Source organism: Bubalus bubalis, chromosome 11 (assembly GCF_019923935.1).
Source record: "Bubalus bubalis isolate 160015118507 breed Murrah chromosome 11, NDDB_SH_1, whole genome shotgun sequence".
Lineage (NCBI taxonomy): Eukaryota > Metazoa > Chordata > Mammalia > Artiodactyla > Bovidae > Bubalus > Bubalus bubalis.
Window position 1 is genome coordinate 70918829 of NC_059167.1, and position 24276 is coordinate 70943104.

At 39.9% G+C, this 24276-nt stretch overlaps 1 protein-coding gene across 8 annotated transcripts in view; it reads right to left on the minus strand.

Annotated features, from left to right (window-relative positions):
* CDIN1 (CDAN1 interacting nuclease 1) overlaps positions 1-24276 on the minus strand; it is a 278150-nt gene that overhangs the window by 132180 nt on the left and 121694 nt on the right. For 7 of the 8 annotated variants that reach the window (XM_006058058.4, XM_006058054.4, XM_025295958.3 and 4 more), the window contains exons 9-10: positions 22204-22269; positions 21505-21610 (exon numbers count right to left, since the gene is read on the minus strand). In XM_006058058.4, coding sequence (XP_006058120.1) covers positions 21505-21610; positions 22204-22269 — 172 coding nt within the window. Of the gene's footprint in view, positions 1-14734; positions 16475-21504; positions 21611-22203; positions 22270-24276 lie in introns of those variants that run through there. The other variant, XM_006058059.3, reaches the window with a different exon arrangement.

Sequence of the window (24276 nt, forward strand, 5' to 3'; positions counted from 1 at the left end):
ACAGCATGATTAGTGACAAAATGCTTCAGCTGGGTCTTTGCTTCCTGACATTTATGATCAACTCTAATGAATTATTGCTTTTTAAAGTAATTGATAGAATATATTTTTTCTCACCAAAATGAAAGAAATTTTACTAACAATTTATAAAAGAATTCCAGGAACTTGGCAAAACAATAGAAGTTCGTGGTGTACTTTCTGAGGAAAACATGTTTGTAAAGTGGTATAATATTAGAAACAATCGGGTTAATTTATGCCTGGGTACCTAGGGGTAAATTTAAAGAAAGACGTGTGTAGACATTAAGTCACTAATAAATCTAGTAAAAAGATTGTCAGGACTTAACCCTTTCCCTGTCATTTCAAACAGATTTGCTGTGTGTTCAAAGCAATTTGTGAGAAGTGTGTGCTCATGTGCACATGTGCATGCACATATGTGCATGTCCCCACATGTTGGGTGTGGGGGTTATAAGGTTTCATGGAGAATGGTTAGAAAACAGAAAAGATTTTCACCACTTGAGTTTCAGCAGGAAAATCTGTCATTGAGAAGTAAAATTAACCTATGTAACATTTACGCAAAAAGAGGTTTTCAACTATTCTTATGTAGACAGAGACTACAATGAGAAGTACATCTGCAAGGGCAGATATATGTGTCAACAAAAAATTACATAAAATCCTGAAAGGTAAGGTCTGGGATGGTGGCCACATTTTGGCACAGGGGAGCCTGTGTGACCAGATCCTGGGCAGGCAGACCAGGATCAGGGCTGTCAGCTCTCAGAACACACAAACTTCTTAGAGGTCTAACCTGATTGAGGCAATTGGAATTGAAGCCTGGTGGTAATCTAGGTGGGAGCCGAAAGTGCTCTGTCGGTACTGGGGTTTGGTTTCCAGTGACATGACAACTTTTGGAAGCACGGAGAAAACAGAAAGGGAAACAAATCCAACAAAGATGCATGAGGCTCAGGGTGCTAACTGGAAACTTCAAAGATTATGTAAGATAGGTAATAGTTTGAAACAATTTAGTACTTTAAAATTTCCATCTTAATTTTAGGTATGCCACTAAAATATTTAACTTGGATGGAAGTATTTTAATTTGGCAGACAATTATCACATTTGGAAACAATATCACTGAAATACTTGAATACTCTTTTCCAATATTATGACAAATACATAAAACTTTTCACATTTTGCAAAGTGCATTCTAAATGCTTGGAGAATATTATTCCACTTTATATTTACTAGTTGTGGAGACAGCAAGAAAATCTTTCTGAATAGCTGCTCCCGATTAAGAGGTACTTTAGCCTACTACTTTTATATTTCATTAATGGTATAAATTCATTATGGTAAATATTTTTTATTTCCATCCTCACATCACCATGATATTGCATTAATGGTAACTAACCAAAGCTCCTTTTCACAGTATATAATCCTAACACAAAATACATTTACATATGACAGAAAACTCTTTTGACAGCTCTCTGGTTTTAACCTAACCCTTCAACCTCTTAACATACGATGTACTTCTGAGGCAACCACTTCGAAAGCTACCTAAGATTTACCTGTATGTAAATTAAAACATCTGCACTTTAGAGGTAATCTTCAAACATATGAACTCTAATAAACTGGTTTCTATTGCAACGATGAAGACTGCAAAACATATTATAGCACAGAGACCTCTTCATTTGTTTAGTTTCGGTCTCTCAAGCATTAATAATCTCCATTCACATTTATCATTTTGAAAAACAAATTCATTTGAATTAATAGCATGAATAGGTCCAAGTAAAGTTTTCAGCTTGATGGTAACTGGAAAAAACAAAGCTCAAGACATTTAAAAAGCAATCACTTATCTTCATTTAAAATTTGTTATATTTCTGCAGTGAAGGCAGCATTTCATGTTTGAAGAACAAGTTTATCTATGGAGGGGGAGAAAGGTGAAGAAAGCAATGCATTGAGTGTCAGGTACTCTGTCCAGACCTGAGTCCTCCAGTACTGCAGGAAGGTTGGATCCTTTCAGCATTGTATTGGTGTGTCAAAATATGTCAACAAACCATCACACCGCAGGAAGAAGAATGACCTTTCAGTTCTTCACGTTTGGGCTGCCTGTGGAGCTTTGGACGCGGGGTATGCATGAATGGTTTTCCTAGCTGCTTGACAAATGCAACTCCCAAGGTTTCTTTCAAGCATGATTGTTAAAAGCCCTAGGTTCTTACAATTTGGTACAAGTTTCTCAACCCATATAACTCTTGACAGAAACTGATGTTAACTATCAATTCTGCAAATAATCAGATTCAATGCAACTAGACAAATTACTTTAGAAATGTTTCAATGTAAGAGATGAATATTGAGAGTTATAAATTTAGAAAAAAATTTTATTCACTGTAAAAATAATACTCAATTCCCTAAGCTTTATTATGAAAAGTGAAAGTGTTAGTTACTCAGTAGTGTATGACTCTCTGCGACCCCGTGGAGCCCACCAGGCTCCTCTCTCCATAGAATTCTTCATGCCAGAATACTAGAGTGGGTTGCCATTTCCTTCTCCAGGGAATCTTCACGACCCCATCCCACAAACCAGTTGCCTTTGGAAACCTCTAAGCATCACAACTGCAGTATAACTAACCTAAGTTATTTTCTATTCTCAGTTCCTTAAGAGCATCATTGTTCTCCCCAATACCAATACCAAAACCTCAAAATTATCACTGTTTCACACTGCCCAAAACAACATCATTTAATCAACTCGTCAGATTCTTTCTTATCTCTGTAAGTCCATATAGTCTCTTTCCATTTCCACCACCATCATTATAGTTCAGGAATTAATGGGTTATTCCAACACAAATGACTGGAATAGCAGTTGTGTTCCAGTTTCCAACTTCTTGCTTCTGTCTACCCCGACCATTGCTATATCTATCCTGAAGTTCAAGCCTGACCATGCCACTCGTCTATTCAAAAATCTCTCCTGGTTTTCCAGGTATATTACTTTGACCTGGGCACTCAACCTCTCTATGCCTCAACTTTCTCATATGAAATGAGCATAAAAACCCAGTATTGATTTCATAGGACTGTTATATGGATCAAAAAGGATAATACATAACAGTGCTTAAACCAGATCCTAGAATATAGTTAGTGCTCAATGTTACCTATTTTTGTGATTTATGTACATATTGTTTCCCTACTTGTTGTTCAGATGCTAAGTTGTGTCCAACTCTTTGTGACCCCATGAACTGCAGCAATCCAGGCTTCCCTGTCCTTCACTATCTCCTGGAGCTTGCTCAAACTCATATCCATTGAGTTGGTGATGTAATCCAACCATCTCATCCTCTGTCACCTGCTTCTCTTCCTGCCCTCTTTCTCAGCATCAGGGTCTTTACCAGTGAGTCAGCTCTTTGCATCAGATGGCCTAAGTATTGGAGCTTTGGTTTCAGCATCAGTCTTTCCAGTGAATATTCAGGGTTGATTTTCCTTAGGATGGACTGGTTTGATCTCCTTGCTGTCCAAGGGACTCTCAAGAGTCTTCTCCAGCACCACAATTCGAAAGCACCAATTCTTTGGCTCTCAGCTTTCTTTATGGTTCAATCCTCATATCTGTATATGACTACTGGATTGAATTAAATTCCTTGAAAGCAAAGTTAGGTGTTGCTTATCTTTGTACCCTCTGAAATATGTAATATATATATATATATGTGTGTATATATATATATATATAAATATAAAATATACTGCCTCTATATAGAAGGAGCTCAGTATCTGTGCTGCTCAGTATCTACTATTTGTGTTACTACCTAGGGACCTACAATGTGTTGAGTTAGAAACATGTAGTGGTAAAAATATGTATTTCATATTAAACAATGAAAACCAATTGGGGCTGATCAAGTATTTCGCTCTAGTGTTGAGCTCAATATGATTTCATATACCTGACCTGTGCACACAACCAATGACTTCCTTTTCACCACTTCCATAATCAATATACAGTGCTCTGAAAGTATTCCAGCCAAAACTATCAAGGACAACTGTGACAAGCTCATATTTACAAAAATAGATGATCTTTGAATTAAAAAATCCTCTCTTCTAAATAAAAGAATTTTGTATGAATTTTGAATTTATGATCACTTAAAATGTGTTATCAGCAATGCTGTTAAGACTGAATTTAAAATGGAGAGGTGGTGATGATAGCAAAGTTGCCAGATACAGAAGTGAAGGAAATGAAAAAAAGGAAAACAGAAGGAGAAGCAGGAAGGGGTTAATAAGATACCTCGTTGGAAGAATTTTTATGAGAAAATAAGGGTGAGCAAAATACTGTAGTGTTGGAGAAGACTCTTGAGAGTCCCTTGGACTGCAAGGAGATCCAACCAGTCCATCCTAAAGGAGATCAGTCCTGGGTGTTCACTGGAAGGACTGATGTTGCACCTGAAACTCCAATACTTTGGCCACCTGATGTGAAGAGTTGACTCATTGGAAAAGACTGATGCTGGGAAAGATTGAAGGCAGGAGGAGAAGGGGATGACAGAGGATGAGATGGTTGGATGGCATCACCGACTCAATGGACATGGGTTTGGGTGGACTCCGGGAGTTGGTGATGGACAGGGAAGCCTAGCGTGCTATGGTTCATGGGGTGGCAAAGAGTCAGACACAACTGAGTGACTGAACTGAACTGAACTGAAAATACAGGAAGCATCTCAATGTAAGTGATTCAGTAAGAGAAGGGAGTAAACCCAATAAAGTAGAATTCACACAAACCATAAAAGTATATTAAGAATGTAAAGGAGAGGACAAGAAAAAGAAAAAAAAGAAAGAATAAAGTGACATGTTAATAGATAACAGAATTCGTATAGAAGACTTAATTTTCATAAGAACACGACTTCCAGGGTCAATTAGAAATTAAAGGGAAAGGATGCTTACCATAGCCATTATGTATGCATATATATTTCTGTATTATGAGAAGAAGAGTCTGAGACATGAAAATTATATTCATGGCTCATTTTCCATACTGCACATGTGTGAGAAGAGAATGAGCAACAGCAATGCAGCCTTATCACCTGTACAGTTCACCCATCCCAGAAGCTGGATGACAGAAGATGGTCAAAAATGGAAAAACATTGTTCCTTACATATAGAGGGAGAGAAAAGAAAGAGGACAGGCATAACTTCTGTGAACAGGACTCTATCTCATCAAAAGATGGCTAGCTCTATTTCAGTCAAAGAGGCAGCAGACACCCTTAGTGGGTGCTATCAAAAGATGACCAAAGAAAGCGGCTTTCTAACAACCATAAGCTTATTATCCAATCTTTGGCCTTAATGATACAAAAAAACCTTCTCTTTTGTTGGGCAAAAAGTAGTGACTAAAAATTCCATTCCAACTCTCAGAAGGCTAGGCAAAAGACCGAGAATATATAGATGACTGTTTGAGAAACAGATACCAAAAGAAAGAAATTTTAAGGTTTCCACAGCACTCGCTCAAAAATTATTCTATTCATGTTGTTGTTTTAATTGCTAAGTAGGGTCTGACTCTTTTGTGAACCATGGACTGTAGCCCACCAGGCTCCTTCTGTCCATGGGATTTCCCAGGCAAGAATCTCGGGGTGGGTCGTGATTTCCTTCTCTAGGGGAGCTTCCTGACCCAGAGAATCAAACCCACGTCTCCTGCAGGTGGTTTCTTTACCACTGAGCCACCAGGGAAGCCCATTCTATTCATACTCAATGCTTAAGAAGATTTGCTTAGGATGAGAATGAAGTCTAAAATAGCATCAGTAAGATTACAAGGTTAATGTTAAACAAGACAAACTGGTTTACAGTGTGTTAAATTCTGTTAAAAATCATAATTGAGAAGACATGTACTTGGAGCCAAGATGAGGTAACAGGGACTACATTTATCTTCCTGCTGGAAATACCTAAAAAACAAACAAACAAAATAGCTAACAACAGACACCAACCAGTGACGGACAGTCACCCCTGAATGATGGGCAAGGAAAGAGGCAAGCACTTTGAATTCCCAACTTGCTGCCTGGAGAATGTTTCCATGCTACAATGTCGGGAGGAAGAACCTCAGTGAAGTCCAGGAGTCTCTCTCAGAGTTGAGAATAAGAAACTGGGAAAATGGGAAGACCAGGCAATTAAAATTTGTCATAAAAGAAGTATCAATAATTTTAAAAGGATTCAAGTTTGTTTCTGACTTTAATGAAATTAAATTAATAACCAATAACAGGAAGACATGTGAACAAGTTCCAAATATTTGGAAACAAAACAGAGCATTCTTCTAAATAGACTGAGTCAAAGAAGAAATAAAAATAAAGTATTTGGAAAACAAAATGGAGAAAGAAAAAAAAAAAAAGAAAATATTTGGAACCAAATAAAAATACAACATATAACATTTTCTGCAATACAGCTAAAGCAGTACTTTGAGGTGATTTTAGCACTAAATTGCTTTTACTGGTAAAAGAGAATGATTTCAAATAAATAACCTCAGGCTCCATCTTAGAAAACTAGAAACAGAAAAGAGCAAATAGAAGCTAAAATAGGGAACAGTAACAATCAGATTAAAAATCAATGAAAAAGACAAAAGAAAACCAACAGGAAAAAGTCAGTAAAACAAAATATTCATTTTTTCAGAAGGCCAGTAAAATTGATAAAGCTCTAGGCAGATAGATCTGGAAAAGTAGACAAAATTATCAACATCAGGAATGAATAAGGTGACACGACTACAGATTCTACAGCTATTAAAAGAATACAGGAGCATTCTCAGCAAGTTTATACTAATATATTCCACAACTTAAATAAAATGAATAAACTCTTTAAAAGGCACAAAGTATCAAAGTTCACTCAAGAAAAAAATAGATAACCTGAATCCCTATATCAATCAATTTTAGTCAGTTTAAAATCTTCCCACAAAAAATATCACCAGATCATTTGACTGGGAGTAGTAGTATATGGATATGAGAGTTGGATTATGAAGAAAGCTGAGTGTTGAAGAATTGATGCTTTTGAACTGTGGTGTTGGAGAAGACTTTTGAAAGTCCCTTGAACTGCAAGGAGATCCAACCAGTCCATCCTAAAGGAGATCAGTCCTGGGTGTTCATTGGAAGGACTGATGTTGAAGCTGAAACTCCAATACTTTGGCCACCTCATGCGAAGAGCTGACTCATTGGAAAAGACTCTGATGCTGGGAGGGATTGGGGGCAGGAGGAGAAGGGGACGACAGAGGATGAGATGTCTGGATGGCATCACCGACTCGATGGACATGAATTTGAGTGAACTCCAGGAGTTGGTGATGGACAGGGAGGCCTGGAGGGGTGCAGTCCACGGAGTCACAGAGTCGGACATGACTGAGCGACTGACCTGAACTGAACCCAATAGTTAATGAAGAAATAACAATTCTACACAAACTTTTCCAGAAAATCAAGAAAGGACTACTTCCCAACTCATACTATAAGGCTACCATAGTGCCAAAACCAGGCAAAGAGTTCAGAAGAAAGAGTAAATCACTGAGAAATCTCTCTCATGAAAGCAGATGTAAAATTTCTTAATGAATTTTTAGCAAATCAAATATCATCAGTTTATCATCAGTTCAGTTGCTCAGTTGCATCTAACTCTGTGATCCCATGGACTGCAGCACACCAGGCCTCCCTGTCCATCACCAGCTCCCAGAGCTTGCTCAAACTCATGTCCATCGAGTTGGTGATGCCATCCAACCATCTCATCTTCTGTTGTCCCCTTCTCCTCCTACCTTCAGTCTTCAATCTCAGCATCAGGGTCTTTGCCAATGAGTCAGTTCTTCACATCAGGTGGCCAAAGTATTGGAGTTTCAGCTTCAACATCAGTACTTCCAATGAATATTCAGGACTGATTTCCTTTAGGATATAGACTGGTTGGATCTCCTTGCAGTCCAAGGGACTTTCAAAAGTCTTCTCCAGCACCACAGTTCAAAAGCATCAATTCTTCAGCACTCAGCTTTCTTTATGGCCTACTCTCACATCCATACATGACTGCTAAAAAAAACCATAGCTTTGACTAGACAGACCTTTGTTGGCAAAGTAATATCTCTGCTTTTTAATATGCTGTCTAGGTTGGTCACAGCTTTTCTTCAAAGGAGCAAGTGCCTTTTAATTTCAAGGCTGCAGTAACCATCTGCAGTGATTTTGGAACCCATAAAAACAGTCTCTCACCGTTTTCACTGTTTCCCCATCTATTTGCCATGAAGTAATGGGATTGGATGCCATGATCTTAGTTTTATGAATGTTGAGTTTTAAGCCAGCTTTTCATTCTCCTCTTTCACTTTCAACAAGAGACTCTTCAGTTCCTCTTCACTTTCTGCCATAAGGGTGGTGTCATCTGCATGTCTGAGGTTATTGATATTTCTCCTGGCAATCTTGATTCCAGCTTGTGTTTCATCCAGCCCGGCATTTCTCATGATGTACTCTGCATATAAGTTAAATAAGCAGGGTGACAATATACAGCCTTAATGTACTCCTTTCCCAATCTGGAACCAGTCTGTTGTTCCATGTCTGGTTCTAATTGTCACTTCTTGACTTGCACACAGATTTCTCAGGAGGCAGGTCAGGTAGTCTGGTATTCCCATCTCTTTAAGAATTTTCCAGTTTGCTGTGATCCACACAGTCAAAAGCTTTAGTGTAGTCAACAAAGGAGAAGTAGATGTTTTTCTGGAACTCTCTTGCTTTTTCAATGATCCAATGGATATTGGCAATTTGATCTCTGGTTCCTCTGCCTTTTCTAAAACCAGCTAGAACATCTAGAAGTTCACGGTTCATGTACTATTGAAGCCTGGCTTGGAGAATTCTGAGCATTACTTTGCTAGCCTATGAGATGAATGCAATTGTGCAGTAGTTTGAGGATTCTTTGGCATTGCCCTTCTTTGGGATTGGAGTGAAAGCTGACCTTTTCCAGTCCTGTGGCCACTGCTGAGTTTTCCAAATTTGCTGATACATTGAGTGCAGCACTTTCATAGCATCATCTTTTAGAATTTCAAAAAGCTCAGCTGGAATTCCATCACCTCCACTAGCTTTGTTCATAGTGATGCTTCCTAAGGCCCACTTGACTTCGCATTCCAGGATGTCTGGCTCTAAGTGAGTGATCACACCATCGTGCTTATCTGGTCATGAAGATCATTTTGCTGGGATTGAAGATGGAAGGCAGGAGGAGAAGGGGACAACAGAGGGTGAGATGGTTGGATGGCATCACCGACTCGATGGACATGAGTTTGAGCAAGCTCTGGGAGCTGGTGATGGACAGGGAGGCCTGGTGTGCTGCAGTCCTTTCAGTCACAAAGAGTCGGACATGCGTGAGTGACTGAACTGAACCACATATCAAACCTTTTCTTAATATCTTCTGCTTCTGTTAGGTCCATACCATTTCTGTCCTTTATTGTGCCCATCCTTGCATGAAACATTCCCTTGGTATCTTTGATTTTCTTGAAGAGATCTCTAGTCTTTCCCATTCTATTGTTTTCCTCTATTTACTTTGCATTGATCATTGAGGAAGGCTTTATCTCTCCTTGCTATTCTTTGGAATTCTGCATTCAGATGGGGATATCTTTGCCTTTTCTTCTTGGCCTTTAGCTTCTCTTCTTTTCTCAGTTATTTGTAAGGCCTCCTCAGACAACCATTTTGCCTTTTTGCATTTCCTTTTCTTGGGGATGGTCTTGATCACTGTCTCCTGCACAATGTCACGAACCTCCATCCATAGATCTTCAGGTACTGTCTATCAGATCGAATCCCTTGAATCCATTTGTCACTTTCACTCTATAATTGTAAAGGATTTGATTTGGGTCATACCTCTTGAATGGTCTAGTGGTTTTTCCTACTTTCTTCAATTTAAGTCTGAATTTGGCAATAAGCAGTTCATGATTTGAGCCATGGTTAGCTCCTGGTCTTGTTTTTGCTGACTATATGCTGCTGCTGCTGCTAAGTCGCTTCAGTTATGTCCGACTCTGTGTGACCCCATAGATGGCAGCCCACCAGGCTCCCCTCGTCCCTGGGATTCTCCAGGCAGGAACACTGGAGTGGGTTGCCATTTCCTTCTCCAACGCATGGAAGTGAAAAGTGAAAGTGAAGTCGCTCAGTTGTGTCCAACTCTTAGCGACGCCATGGACTTCAGCCTACCAGGCTCCTCTGTCCATGGGGTTTTCCAGGCAAGAGTTCTGGAGTAGGGTGCCATCACCTTCTCCTTGCTGACTGTATAGAGCTTCTCCATCTTTGGCTGCAAAGAATTTAATCAATTTGATTTAGGTGTCAACCATCTGGTGATGTCCATCTGTAGGGTCATCTCTTGTGTTGTTGGTAGACAGTGTTTGCTATGACCAGTGCTTTCTCTTGGCAAAACTCTGTTAGCCTTTGCCCTGCTTCATTTTGTACTCCACGGCCAAACTTGCCTGTTACTCCAGGTATCTTCTGATTTCCTACTTTTGCAATCTGGTCCCCTGTGATGAAAAGGACATCTGTTTGGGGTGTTAGTTCTAGAAGGTCTTGTAGGTCTTCATATAACTGTTCAACTTCAGCTTCTTCGGTATTAGTGGTTGGGGCATAGACTTGGATTACTGTGATATTGAATGGTTTGCCTTGGAAACGAACCGAGATCATTCTGTTGTTTTTGAGATTGCACCCACGTACTGCATATAGGACTCTTGTTGACGATGAGGGCTACTCCATTTCTTCTAAGGGGTTCTTGCCCACAGTAGTAGATATAATGGTCATCTTAATTAAATTCACCCATTCAAGTCCATTTTAGTTCACTGATTCCTAAAATATCAATGTTCACTCTTGCCATCTCCTGTTTGACCACTTCTAATTTGCCTTGATTCATGGACCTAACATTCCAGGTTCCTATGCAATATTGCTCTTTTCAGCATCAGACTTTACTTCCATCACCAATCACATCCACAGCTGGACATTGTTTTCACTTCGGCTCCATCTCTTCATTCTTTCTGAGTTATTTCTCTACTCTACTCCAGTTGCATATTGGGCATCTTGACCTGGGGAGTTCATCTTTCAGTGTCATATTTTTTTTGCCTTTTCATACTGTTCATGGGGTTCTCAAGGCAAGAATACTGAAGTGGTTTGCCATTCCCTTCTCCAGTGGACCACGTTTTGTCAGAACTCTCCACCATGACCTGTCTGTCCATCTTGGGTGGCCCTACACAGCATGGCTCATAGTTTCATTGAGTTAGACAGGAGCGAGGTCCATGTGATCAGTTTGGTTAGTTTTCTGAGATTGTGGTTTTCATTGTCTGCTCTCTGATGAATGAAGATAAGAGGCTTATGTAAGTTTCCTGAAGGGAGAGACTAAACTGGGTCTTGTTCTGATGGGCAGGGCCAGGCTCAGTAAATCTTTAATCAAATTTTCTGTTGAAGGGCTGCGCTGTTTTCCCTCCCTGTTGTTTGGACTCCTGGACACTCACAGACAAGTCTGGCTCCATCTCCCACTCACTTCCAAAGTCAAATTCCCTGGGGGTTCTCAGTCCCTCTGCTGGATCCCCAGGTTGGGAAATCTGTTGCGTGTCCTGGAACTTTCTTCACAGTGCAAGAATTTCTTTGGTATAATTGTTCTGCAATTTGTGGGTCATCTGCTCGGTGTCTCTGTGGAGGGGCTAATGGTGACCTCTTCCAAGAGGGCTTATGCCACAGGCTGGGTAACCCAGGCCTGCTGCAGCCAGAGCCCCTGCCCCTGGGGCAAGTCACTGCTGACCCATGCCTCCGCAGGAGACACTCAAACACTCGAAGGCAAGCCTGGCTCAGTCTCTGTGGGGCCTCTGGGTCCTGGTGTGCACAAGGTCTTGTTTGAGCCCTCTGAGCATTTCTGGCAGGTCTGGGGTTTGATTCTAAATGTGACTTCACTCCTCCTACCGTCTTGTAGGGGCTTCTCCTTTGGCCTTGGACATGGGGTATCACTATTCTGACAAGATGGCAGAGTAGAAGAACGTGCGCTCATCTTCTCCTGAGAGAACTTTGGATTTGTGGTAAACCTTCGGAAACATACGTGACTCATATTAACTCTATCATAATAGTTTAGCAAGAAGAGTCATCCTTTCTGCAACTCTTAAGTCCCTGGATTTGGAAAACTGCTCAACCAACCAAAAAGAAAAAATCTTGCATATATCTGAAGACAACAATCAGACATCTTTCTGAGGAACTGCAATTCATTCATATTTCTTTATAAGTCTATTTTTTCCCTTTAATTCTTTAACTCATACCAGTTTCCTCAACCACCATCTCCTTACTGCAAATATCACTTCAGCAGCCTAAGACAACATTTCTAGAGTTCATTTAGCTTTGTATTTAAAGTCAACACTGAAAACAATTAACAATGGCAGAAAACATGAATTCCCTCATGGGGAAAGTTCTTACTATTCACATTCCAAATGCAAAAAAAAAAAAGGTACGTTTTGAAAACTCAAAGTACTATATACACAGAAGACACTTCCTTCACTTTAAAAAAAATATTTCAAGGTTACTCCGGCTAATACAATGTCAAGTATTGTTTGGAGCAAGGAGACATCAATATCTCACAACCAGCTCCACTCTAAGAAATGGAAAAGCAAATTATTATATTTTACCTTTAGAGAGGCCTTCTGCAGTACATTTGCTAATTATTAGTCAATCTGTCTCTTGTTGCTACTGAGGACTGCTTGTTAGTATACAGCAGCAGTGCTTTCTGAGGCTGCTGTAATTGAAGGTTTCCAAAAGCATTTATAACTGAGGCTCATTCTCCAACTTGAGACAGATGTGTTTTTAACAAGACTGAAATAACTGGAAATCTGTGATTTGGCTAATTGCAGGCTTCCTGGAAGTATCTTCATTAAAAAAAAACACTTTGGCCATCCTCTGAAAAATACCTTCCTTGAGTCTAACTGCTGGGCAGCCCCATTCTAAATGCCTCACCTCTCAGGTTAGCACAGACCAGAGAAAGCAATCAGTAAACCATTGAGTAGATAACCAATCTTTAAAAAAATACTTAGAGGTAAGAACTAAAGTCAAATCAATTCTTGTGGCAGAGGTATTAGCTTAGCATTGCCTCTAGGAGAGTAGACTTTCTGGAGCCAAAGGTTCAAAAATCCCACAGATGGAACTCAGCTCTTCATCTTTTCAGGGAGACATAAATATGATCAAGACTTTATTTCCTCTGGTGCTCATCTCCCCTCATATCCTAATACCAGCAAAGAAATGACTTTGGAAGACAAATATACTTGCTTACTTTGATACTATCCTTTAGACCCAGTCAAGAGGGGTCCATACTTTAGAGGATTCTGCTCTGGCCTCCTCTGGTTGAACCCCAGCCCAGGGCTTCCTTGGTGGTTCAGATGGTAAAGATGCAGTATTCTTGCCTAGAGAATTCCCTGGACAGAGGAGCCTGGCAGGCTACAGTCCATGCGGTCACAAAGAGTAGGACACAACTAAGGGACTAACACACACACAAACACACATAAGGGGTGAGGAGTCTGTGGAGCAAAGGGAACATCACCTGATGTCTCTCCCCTCCAATACCTTTCTAGGCCACACTCTGTGTTACCAGGGACCCCAGAACTTCCTGACTGAAGAGCTCTGAGATCATTCCTAGAGCCTGCCTTTTTGATAAGAGGGCAGACCACCAGAGTGTACATCTCTGGCCTAAGAGATGACCAAGAGCAGAAGTTTGTGGAAAGGTACATGGAACCTGGATGTGCAGGCTGGGGTGTGCTTGAAACCTTTCCAGGTGTAGGATGGAGCCTAAGTGTTAGTGGTAGCTCCTCAGTCATGTCCGACTCTTTGTAACCCTATGGACTGTAGCCCGCCAGCCTCCTCTGTCCATGGAATTCTCCAGGCAAGAATACTGGAGTGGGTAGCTGTTCCCTTCAACAGGGGATCTTCCCGATCCAGAAATTGAACCAGGTTTCCTGCATAGAACTCAGATTCTCTACCATCTAAGCCATCAGGGAAGACCCAGGATGGAGCCAAAAGTGATAAGAAAAGGGAGATGGGCTATGCAGTGGGGCCACTTCTGTCTACACTGCCACCTGCAGCATGGATCTCCAAGGAGTCTAGGAATTCTTAAAGCAAACCAGAATTTCCAGATCTTCATGCAGGATAAAATCTCAGATATGCAGATAATACCACCCTTATGGCAGAAAGTGAAGAGGAACTCAAAAGCCTCTTGATGAAAGTGAAAGAGGAGAGTGAAAAAGTGGGCTTAAAGCTCAACATTCAGAAAACGAAGATCATGGCATCTGGTCCCATCACTTCATGGGAAATAGATGGGGAAACAGTGGAAACAGTGTCAGACTTTATTTTTGGGGGCTCCAAAATCACTGCAGATGGTGATTGCAGCCATGAAATTAAAAGACGCTTACTCCTTGGAAGGAAAGTTATGACCAATCTAGATAGCATAATCAAAAGCAGAGACGTTACTTTGCCAACAAAGGTCCGTCTAGTCAAGGCTATGTTTTTTCCTGTGGTCATGTATGGATGTGAGAGTTGGACTGTGAAGAAAGCTGAGCACTGAAGAACTGATGCCTTTGAACTGTGGTGTTGGAGAAGACTCTTGAGAGTCCCTTGGACTGCAAGGAGATCCAACCAGTCCATTCTAAAGGAGATCAGTCCTGGGTGTTCTTTGGAAGGAATGATGCTAAAGCTGAAACTCCAGTACTTTGGCCACCTCATGCAAAGAATTGACTCATTGGAAAAGACTCTGATGCTGGGAGGGATTGGGGGCAGGAGGAGAAGGGGACGACAGAGGATGAGATGGCTGGATGGCATCACCGACTTGATGGACGTGAGTTTGAGTGAACTCCGGGAGCTGATGATGGATAGGGAGGCCTGGCATGCTGCAATTCATGGGGTCGCAAAGAGTGGGACACGGCTGAGCAACTGAACTGAACTTGAAACATAACCCTAAATATTTGGGCACATTGTACATAGGTCTCTATTCTTATGTTCATAAGTCTCTATTCCTACTCTTGGATTTTTAAGGCATTTCATGTCAAATCTCAAATAAGATATCTACCTTGCTGAAGTTTTGTGAAAGCAAGTAATCAATCTAAGATTAAAAACATGCGCCTAAAAAGCTTCATAGTATTTACCATGTAGTTATTGGTTATTTTCTATTTTAAAACTGTATGTAAGTAAACATGCTATAGTTCATGGTAAACATCTGCAAAAGTCTATACATCTGGAAAGCCTATAAAAGTTTTCTAGAAAAATGAAGCATTTTCCTCCCCCCCTACCCATACTTAGAGTGGCATTCTTAAAGAAAAAATTTGGCCCTGTTGTGTTTTTATTTTTTCTTTCTTGCCGTGCTGTGCAGCAAGAAAGATCTTAGTTCCCTGACCAGGGATCAAACCCATGCTCCCGCGGTGGAGCTCCAAATACTGGATCATGAGGGAAGTCCTCCTTTTGCATTTTAATGTCACAACGTCTAACACAATTCTTACTGGTTGATTCAAAATGTTGTTGTCTGTTATGCATCAGAAAATTCATTCATATACTCATCTGTTCAATAAATATCTATGACCACCTACTGGCAGCTATGTGCCAGGCATCCCACCGGCTTCTGGACATTTGACAATGGATAAAACAGATAAGACCGAACTCAATATATTAACTGGAGGAGGGTGATAAGTAAACAAGCAATTACAATATTTGACAAATGCTATGAAATTATTAGGAAAACACAGGAGGGGCACTGAACCCAATCTTGAACTACAGGAAGGTTTCCCAAAGAGATGTCAGTCAGGCTGAGTGCTGAAGTGAGCCGAATAGGAGTTTATCTAGCAGAAAAGGAAATTAAAATATCTGCTGAGAAGATTTCTACATTCCGTCAGACCATGATACTCGGGAAAAAGAGACAGAGGAGAGTACATCTGTTGATTGCCAAGCACTGTGAAAGTGATTTGTATGTATTAAACAACTGATCTTCACAAGAATATGTGAAGAAGGTATTATTAACCCCATTGTATTGAGGAAGAAAAACAAAGGCTCAGGGAGGTTAAGCAAGCTGTTTCCAGGAATGGATCCAGAGAGTGGTAAGGCCTGGCTTCAAACCCAAGAACAGGATAGATTTCTCCCATTACATTAAGGATCGTTGAATTGTAAAATCATGTTCAAACAAAACTTTGCCTTATTCTTTTCAGTCAGTAAGCTTAGATCTTCTTTGAGAGAAGTAGAGAGGTATCAGCTCCCAAGTGCACTTTGGTTTTAAAAAGACTCCACTGATGATAGTGTGTCAGAATGTGCCCAGAATGGCAGGGGACTGGGCTGAGCTTCCAAATGAGACTTCCGTGTTCCTGACTTGGTGCTGTTGGGCATGGTTCATGTGCCGTATGGTTGCATGTGGCTCTTCGTAATTTAGGTTCATCGGTGTTTTCATCCAAACTGACCCATTTTATCTTCAACCACTCAAGTGAGCCTAGGGTGTCTGCTTCTGCTTCTTTGAAAGGCCACAAGTTAGAACCCATGTGTATTCTGGCCTCAGACTATAGAATTAGTTTTTTCTTTACCTGTCATCATCTGAAAATGAAAAATGCTATTAGTAATGTAGGTCAAATTGTCAAAGAACCTACCTTTTGACTAGAATAGTAGGATGATAGGGCATTTTTTTTGTTGTCAACTGCATAAATTTGTATTTATATGTAGTCTGAAATATTCTGATATACATATATATATACATACATATATATATACACACACACATATATATACACACACACTGATATATGTAAATATACATGTATTTTCTATGCAACTGTATACATAGCCCTATGTAATTTGGGGCTCTATTATGGCCCAAATGCTGCTTCTCAGAGGCAGTCTTTAAACCCCACAGAAGTGGGGACTGTAGAGTTCTAAGGAGCTCGTTAATCTAGGTTCATACCCGGGATGAGGGCCTACTTGCCGGAAAGGCAGCTCAAGTTCTATACTTAATCTGATTTTAGAGAAGGTGCCTATTGCAAAATTTAAATTTTGTTTGAAGTGAATTAAGATAGAAAAAATTCTTGAAGTTTTGATTATAAAAGAATGAGCTGCACACATGTAGTAATTAGAAATAGCAACACAAAAGGTAAAGCTCTTTCAAACCAAGTAAATTTGTGTTTCAGTGTTTCTAACTACAGTCTTATTCATTCCCTCAGATAAGGGTAAATTTTATGAAGTAAAGTAAAGCTGACTGAGGAGAGAAATGCCTGAGGGTGACACCATCTAGACTGGGTGGCTGGGGAAGGTCCCCTTGAGGAGGGAAATTTGAGCAGACAGCTGAATGGCACTGTAAAGGGCAAGCTATGTGGAGATCCAAGTGAAGACAGTTCCAAGCAGAAGGATTAGCCAGAGTGAGGGTCTTGAAGTAGAAACAAGCAGCGTACACTCAAGGAAGGTGGAGAAAGCTGCCAAGGAAGTTTAAGAGACAGAGAGCACTCTAGGTGAAGGGAGACCACAGGTGTGGCCAGGACTGAGGTGAGAGGCAGTTCATACAGGGCTCTGAAAGTCACGGTACAGAGTTTGGATTGTATTTTAATTTTTTATTGTAAATATTTGCTTTACAGTATTGTATTGGTTTCTGCCATACACCAACATGAATCAGTCACAGGTGTACATGTGTCCCTCCCTCTTGAATCTCCCTCTCATCTCCCTCCTCTAGGATATCAACTGCATTTTAAATGTGGTGGGAAGCCACTGAAGAGTGTTAAGCAGGGAAGTGACACAATCTGATTCATGTTTTCCGAGAGTCACTCTGCCTAGGGTATGAAACTCTGACCGTAGGCGTACAAGTGCTGACGTAAGAAGACCAGTTTTGGAAACTGTGGTAATAGTCCGAGAGAAGACGACAGACCGTGAGGCAACAGCAGGCGGGGTGGGGACACAGGGCGCAATCTGAGATGTGGGAAGGCGGGGCTGAATGGACCTGCCGGTGAATTGGTGATGATACTTGGGGTTTTGGGCTTGAGTATTGGGAGAGATTGCGATGGCACTCATCGAGAGGCTAATAAGCTTGAGGAGAAAAGTCAAGAGTTTAATTTTGGATATGTAAAGTCTGAGATATCTATTAGGTATCCAGGAGGCGATACTGAGCAGACAGCTGGCTAGACAAACAAATGTGTACTAGGGGGAAAGTCTTAGGGCTGGGGATAAAAGTTAGAGATAGCAGCACGAGATGGAATAGAAAGCCACTGTCTCTGGTGAGATCTCCAGGGAACGCCCAGGAACTATGTAGACAGAAGAGGGAGGAGGGTGAGCGCTGAGTTCCAGGGCCTTCAAGCCTAGAGCTGGGAAGAGGGCGAAGAACCAGAAAAGGAGAAAGAATACACAGGTGGAATGTCAGGGAAAAAAATCTCAGAAGAATGTCTCTTGGAAGCTTTTTAGCACAAAAAAAAGCTTTAACAAAGAGGGAGGGTGTGGTCAACTTTGTCAGGAGTTGCTTATAGGGTGAGTAAGAATATCAATTTACATAAAAAGAAAACTCAGAGAAATATTACACTAAACTTCGGGGCTCTGCAGTTATTTATATAGAAAAATAGGCTTAGACAAGATTATGATTTTTCAAACATTAACTGAACAGTCTTATCATAGGATCCAATGTTAAAAATAGGGTGACAATTCTGATAATCATTTCGTGATGTATGTATGTCAAATTATTATGCTATATATACACCTTAAACTTACACAGGGCTGTATGGCAATTATATCTCAAGAAAACTGGAAGAAAATCTAAGAACAGTGTGACATTAGATAACAGTTTTATGTTGACTAGAGGCTTATTCAGAGAAGGCAATGGCACCCCACTCCAGTACTCTTGCCTGGAAAATCCCATGGACGGAGGAGCCTTGTAGGCTGCAGTCCATGGGGTCGCTAAGAGTTGGACACAACTGAGCGACTTCACTTTCACTTTTCACTTTCATGCATTGGAGAAGGAAATGGCAACCCACTCCAGTGTTCTTGCCTGGAGAATCCCAGGGACGGGGGAGCCTGGTAGGCTGCCGTCCATGGGGTCACACAGAGTCGGACACGACTGAAGCGACTTAGCAGCAGCAGCAGCAGCAGCAGAGGCTTATTACACAAATAAAGCCATTAGCCCAAACTGCAACCAACACCCTCTTGAAAAGTTACCTACAGGTGGGAGAGACAATTTCTTCCAACTCTGAGGAATTTTAGCAACTGCTGTTGAGTTGTGTTGAGGTGAAAATATGAAAAATGTAGGATTCCCAAACTTTGGTCAATGGGCTAAGTTTTTCTTCAGTCAAAACGCCCCATCACTGACAAGTCTTACTTACAAGTAAATGCCTCTATGTTCCACATTGAATGTCAGTATGACCTGCTTTTCTTGGCCTCTCTGCAGACATTTGGTAAACCAGTGACTTCTGTGTAGAGCATTTCCCTCTTGAATAATCTGGCTTCCCCTTACCACATAACGCATACATTCAAAGAAAGTGTTTAAGAAACATAAGCCAATAGTAGTAATTGTAGCAAAGGTAGTAACCATATAAATAAAACATCATTAAAATTTAAAAAGCAGCATGCAACAAAATAATCCAAAATTTCGTCCAAATCAAACTATTAAATCATCCACTGCTCCGAACCCCCTCCAGCCATGTGAATAATCCATAGTTTATCATACAGGTGATTTGATTATTTTAATCAGCCTCTAAAATGGTGAGGGCTGAGCACAGAGTAGACAACAGCTGAGTTGTTTTAGAATGAAGACATGCCTTTGGAATTTTTAAGTAAGCTTCACTATTTTGGATTCAAATTCTAATTGTTTCTCATAAAAGGCTTGACCAGTACCAAAGTGGGAAGACAGTCTTGATGCAAAATGATTCAGTTTAGCAGTTAAAAAAAAAAAAATCCTTTAGCAACCTAAACTTAAACAATTTGATTTTCTTGTCATTGCTTTCCCTATACTATCAAAAATGATGCTTTCTTTACTATTTCCAACTCATCATAAAATTGCTAAAAATCTGAAATTCAATTTACCACATTACTGCTAATTTGAATAATGGCTGAATAAAAGACAGGAAACGCTGAAGCAGCATTGATTTCTAAAACATTTTGCACTTTCCTCCTCCATCCCTGTAAAGTAAAGCTCGGATGCTACGCACAATTACACAAGAAAATCAAGAAAGCCATTACGTTCAGCATTTTGTCATGATCATTGTTACCATGGCAAAAAGTGGGCTTAGTTTAGCACATCTGCTACAGGCGAGGCCCACTGGCCTTTTGTAAAGCTGGGTAACAATATAATGCCAAATTCTGGAGACTGTCACTGTTTTCTTCCAGGGTAAGACTACTGCCCATAGATGTTACTGTCTCCTTCCTTAGTGACCCAAACCAATGCCATCCTACCATCGTATTCTTAAAGTTGTTCAGTACCAAGGAACACAGTTAATCTAGGAAGGTTACCCTTTGACCCACCTTCTGGTCTAATGGGTAAAAAATATGTGATATGAAAGCTTATGCTATGCTATGCTAAGTCACTTCAGTCGTGTCCGACTCTGTGTGACCCCATAGACGGCAGCCTACCAGGCTCCCCCGTCCCTGGGATTCTCCAGGCAAGAACACTGGAGTGGGTTGCCATTTCCTTCTCCAATGCATGAAAGTGAAAAGTGAAAGTGAAGTCGTTCAGTTGTGTCTGACTCTTCGCGACCCCATGGACTGCAGCCTACCAGGCTCCTCTGTCCATGGGAGTTTCCAGGCAAGAGTACTGGAGTGGGGTGCCATTGCCTTCTCCATATGAAAGCTTAGGACTCCAATAATAGCAAATGCCAAAGTTTCAACAGTTGTATTGTAAACATCAATAGAGCTGTACTAAAAATAGCATGGATTTAGAAGTGACCAAGACAATGCATGATAACTAGCTGTAGGCATATTATTTCCTTATCTGTAAAATGGGAATAAAATCCCATTATCCCAAATAATCTTGTGAATAAAATCCCATTATCCCCAAATCACACTTTCTTGTGAGTATTAACTGAGATAATCTGCAGGCCCAGACACATGAGGGGGTACTCAGTAATATAGCATCCTCCCCCTTCCTCCAACACCATCTTTTTCTTGACACTGAGATTCCCATGCCTTTGGAAATGTTGGTTAAGTTGGTAGGTAAATGCTTTTCTATCATTAGAAGGTTAATTCGTTTTGACTTTCATATCGTTTGGATACTTTCCTCAGAGAGCTGAGGATAAAATACTTTTTTAAGATCTGATAGAAGGCATAACTTTCACATCCAGAGGATAAAAGTCAGTGTCAATAATATAATATATATCACATTCTATTATTCATATTTTAAGTGACACCAATATTATCACTGTAAAATGGAAAATGGAGTATATAATAATTTTGACCTCATGCATAGATTTTTTGTTTTAAAAAGTGAAGCAACATTATGAACGCAGAGAAGTTGAAATTATCTGAAATGAATACATTAATCAAGTCTGCGTATTTACTAGAAACAAAGGCTACTAGCATTTTTACCATCTAAACAAAATATTTTTTTTCTAATGAAATTTCAGCAGAGTATCGTTTATCTTAAGAGAAAAATAATGGGGCCTTACCTATTCCAGTAGCTCCAGAACTGGTCATGCAGGTAGGCATGGTGGCTACATTCATCACCAAATGAGGCTTTGCTTTCAATCCAGTGAATTATGTGCCCTTCTACAGCTAAGGAACAAAGCATTACGAATACAGAGCAAAGGGAAGGGGAGATGGAAAATTCTGACTCTGCCTGGGTCTCTCCATGCTTCACATTAATGAAGAGAGGCTTAACCCTCACCGTCATCTAGGGATGTAATTATAAAACCACACATCGTACCTGTTTGTTGCAAGGAACGTTTATGCTACAGTCACATCCCTTTTATTTTTGTCATTTACAAAAGTCTCCCTCCTATTCTGAGATTGCCTGTATAAACTGACAAGTAATACAAAAGCAAACCAAAGTGATCCTGGCTTTTCCACAGAACTCTGTTTTAAAAATGCAATATATAGAGAAATGACTTGAAAATGGTAACCAAAATGTCTTTTGAAGACATGCTTATTTCTTAAACATAGAAGTTTTTAAAGCTTAGGTTTCTTCTGAACCTATTATTTTCTGCCACTTAAAAATCTTTTGCAATTATTTCACACATTTGAATATAAAATTATCAAGCTAATACAGATTCTTTGGGAACATTTGCTATATTAACAAAACTTTTAAAAGCTATGGGAAAAAACACATCACTTTATAAACAAATGCATAGCAGAGTCTAAGGACTTACCAACTGGTACTTGTAAAATAAAGTCAGGCGTTTTGTCATAACCTCTTGCACGAAGCTGATCTTCATCTACAGGAAGAACAAATACTATTACTTATCACAGTATGCCATTAACAAGACAGCAATATAATTGCTTTTCTTTCTTAAAAATGTGTAAAAATTACTGATGCAGTCACACATATCATTCTTATGTATGCAGTGCTGTGTCAGAATAAATGAACTTTCTTCACAAACCTGAAGTAGAGATATAAAAATGTCTCTTTGTCCCTTCTGCATTTTTATATCTTTATTATAAACATCATTAATTCAAGCTGTCATATGCTACCTTTCTTATAATTGAAAATATACTCAAAATAATGAAATATACTTACTGATTAAAAGGTTTCCACCATCATGAATATTGCTAATGTTATCAAGCCCATACTGACAATTTACAGTAAGGCATAAGCACTTTGGCTTTTACAATTATAAAACAAATGCTTTCATTAAGGCAATTAAGAAAGTTTAGTTTCAATTAGTGAAACTATTTCTACACACAAGAACATAAGAGAGAGACAAGGGACAATGAGATCCCCACAGAGAATTAATTACCCTGCTTAATACCTTTGGTCTGCTATTGTTTCTGGCATTTACCACAGTTTTACAACTAACAATATGTAATTCTGAAAAGCAAACAGGCTTTGAGATTTTTTTTCTAAGTCTGTTCGATTTCTTGATCTTCTGTAAACATCAATGAGCCATTCAGGAGGAAAGGAGGCAGGAAAACAGCTTGTCAAAGTTGGAAAAAACTAGCTAGATGCTTGGTTTAAAAAAAAAAGAAAAATCCTCCAATATTTTCTAAAAGCTGTCCTTGACTTCTAATGGCATTACAATGTGATTCTGAATGAGCAGTTCTCTGTTAGATTTTGGAGTGACCTGGTCATTCAATTCCAGACATGGCTTTCTGTCTTCACCCAACCTCAACTAATGGCCCAACCAAGTAACAAGGAAGGCTGTGTGGTCTCTTAACATCCACTGGGCTGTTGACATTGTCATGCATCCCATTCGCCTTCCTGCATCACCTTTGATTAAAATTAATGACCCATTCCCAGTGTTGGGTAGCTTATTTCCAATTCATTTGTCAGGCCAAGACAGTGGTTTCATGGCCAATGTTCAGAAATTCTGTTTTAGAACACTCTTGTGTACATCCTGAAAGGTCAGCATTTTAAACATAAATAACCTTTTAATGATAAGATACACTTAAACTAGATATTTAATTACATTTGGTTAAAGTTGGTATCCTTTACTGAAATTCTGAAGGACTGATGCTAGAATTCAAAACAATCTCCTCTGCTTGAAAGATAAAAAAATACCAACATAACTGTTGAGATAAGGAAATAAAATTAAAGTAATCTTACTTTAAAAACAAGAGAATTTGGAAAACTGGACTGTAAATGAACAAGACTGAAAAAATTTCTATCCTCTCAATGCATTCTGGCTACAAGAATGTTTAATGGAAAAGGCATTTATTAAATCAGCCCAAGTACCTTGAGCTGATGTTTCAGGTAGCTGATGAACAGTTTTAAAAGCTGTGAAAGTAAAAGTTGCTCAGTCGTATCCAACTCTTTGCGACGCCATGGACTATACAGTCCATGGAATTCTCTAGGTCAGAATGCTGGAGTAGGTAGCCTATCCCTTCTGGTTGGGATCTTCCCAACCCAGAAATCAAACTGGGGTCTCCCACATTGCAGGTGGATTCTTTACCAAGCTCAGCAATCCACCTGCAATGCGGGAGACCTGGGTTTGATCCCTGGGTTGGGAAGATCTCTGGGAGAAGGGAAAGGCTACCCACTCCAGCATTCTGGCCTGGAGAATTCCATGGGCTGTAAAGTCCATGGTGTGACAAAGAGTCGGATACGACTGAGTGACTTTAAAAGCTGGGTTGACATTAAAGAAGAGAGATTAATAGTTTATTAAAACTATCCTAGTTTGATCAACCTTTGCAGGTGTTCAAAATCTGTTTCAGAAGGAAAATTATGATGTTTCTGACAGTGGCTAAAAACAAAATTTCAAAGGTCACCAAGCAATCCAAATGCA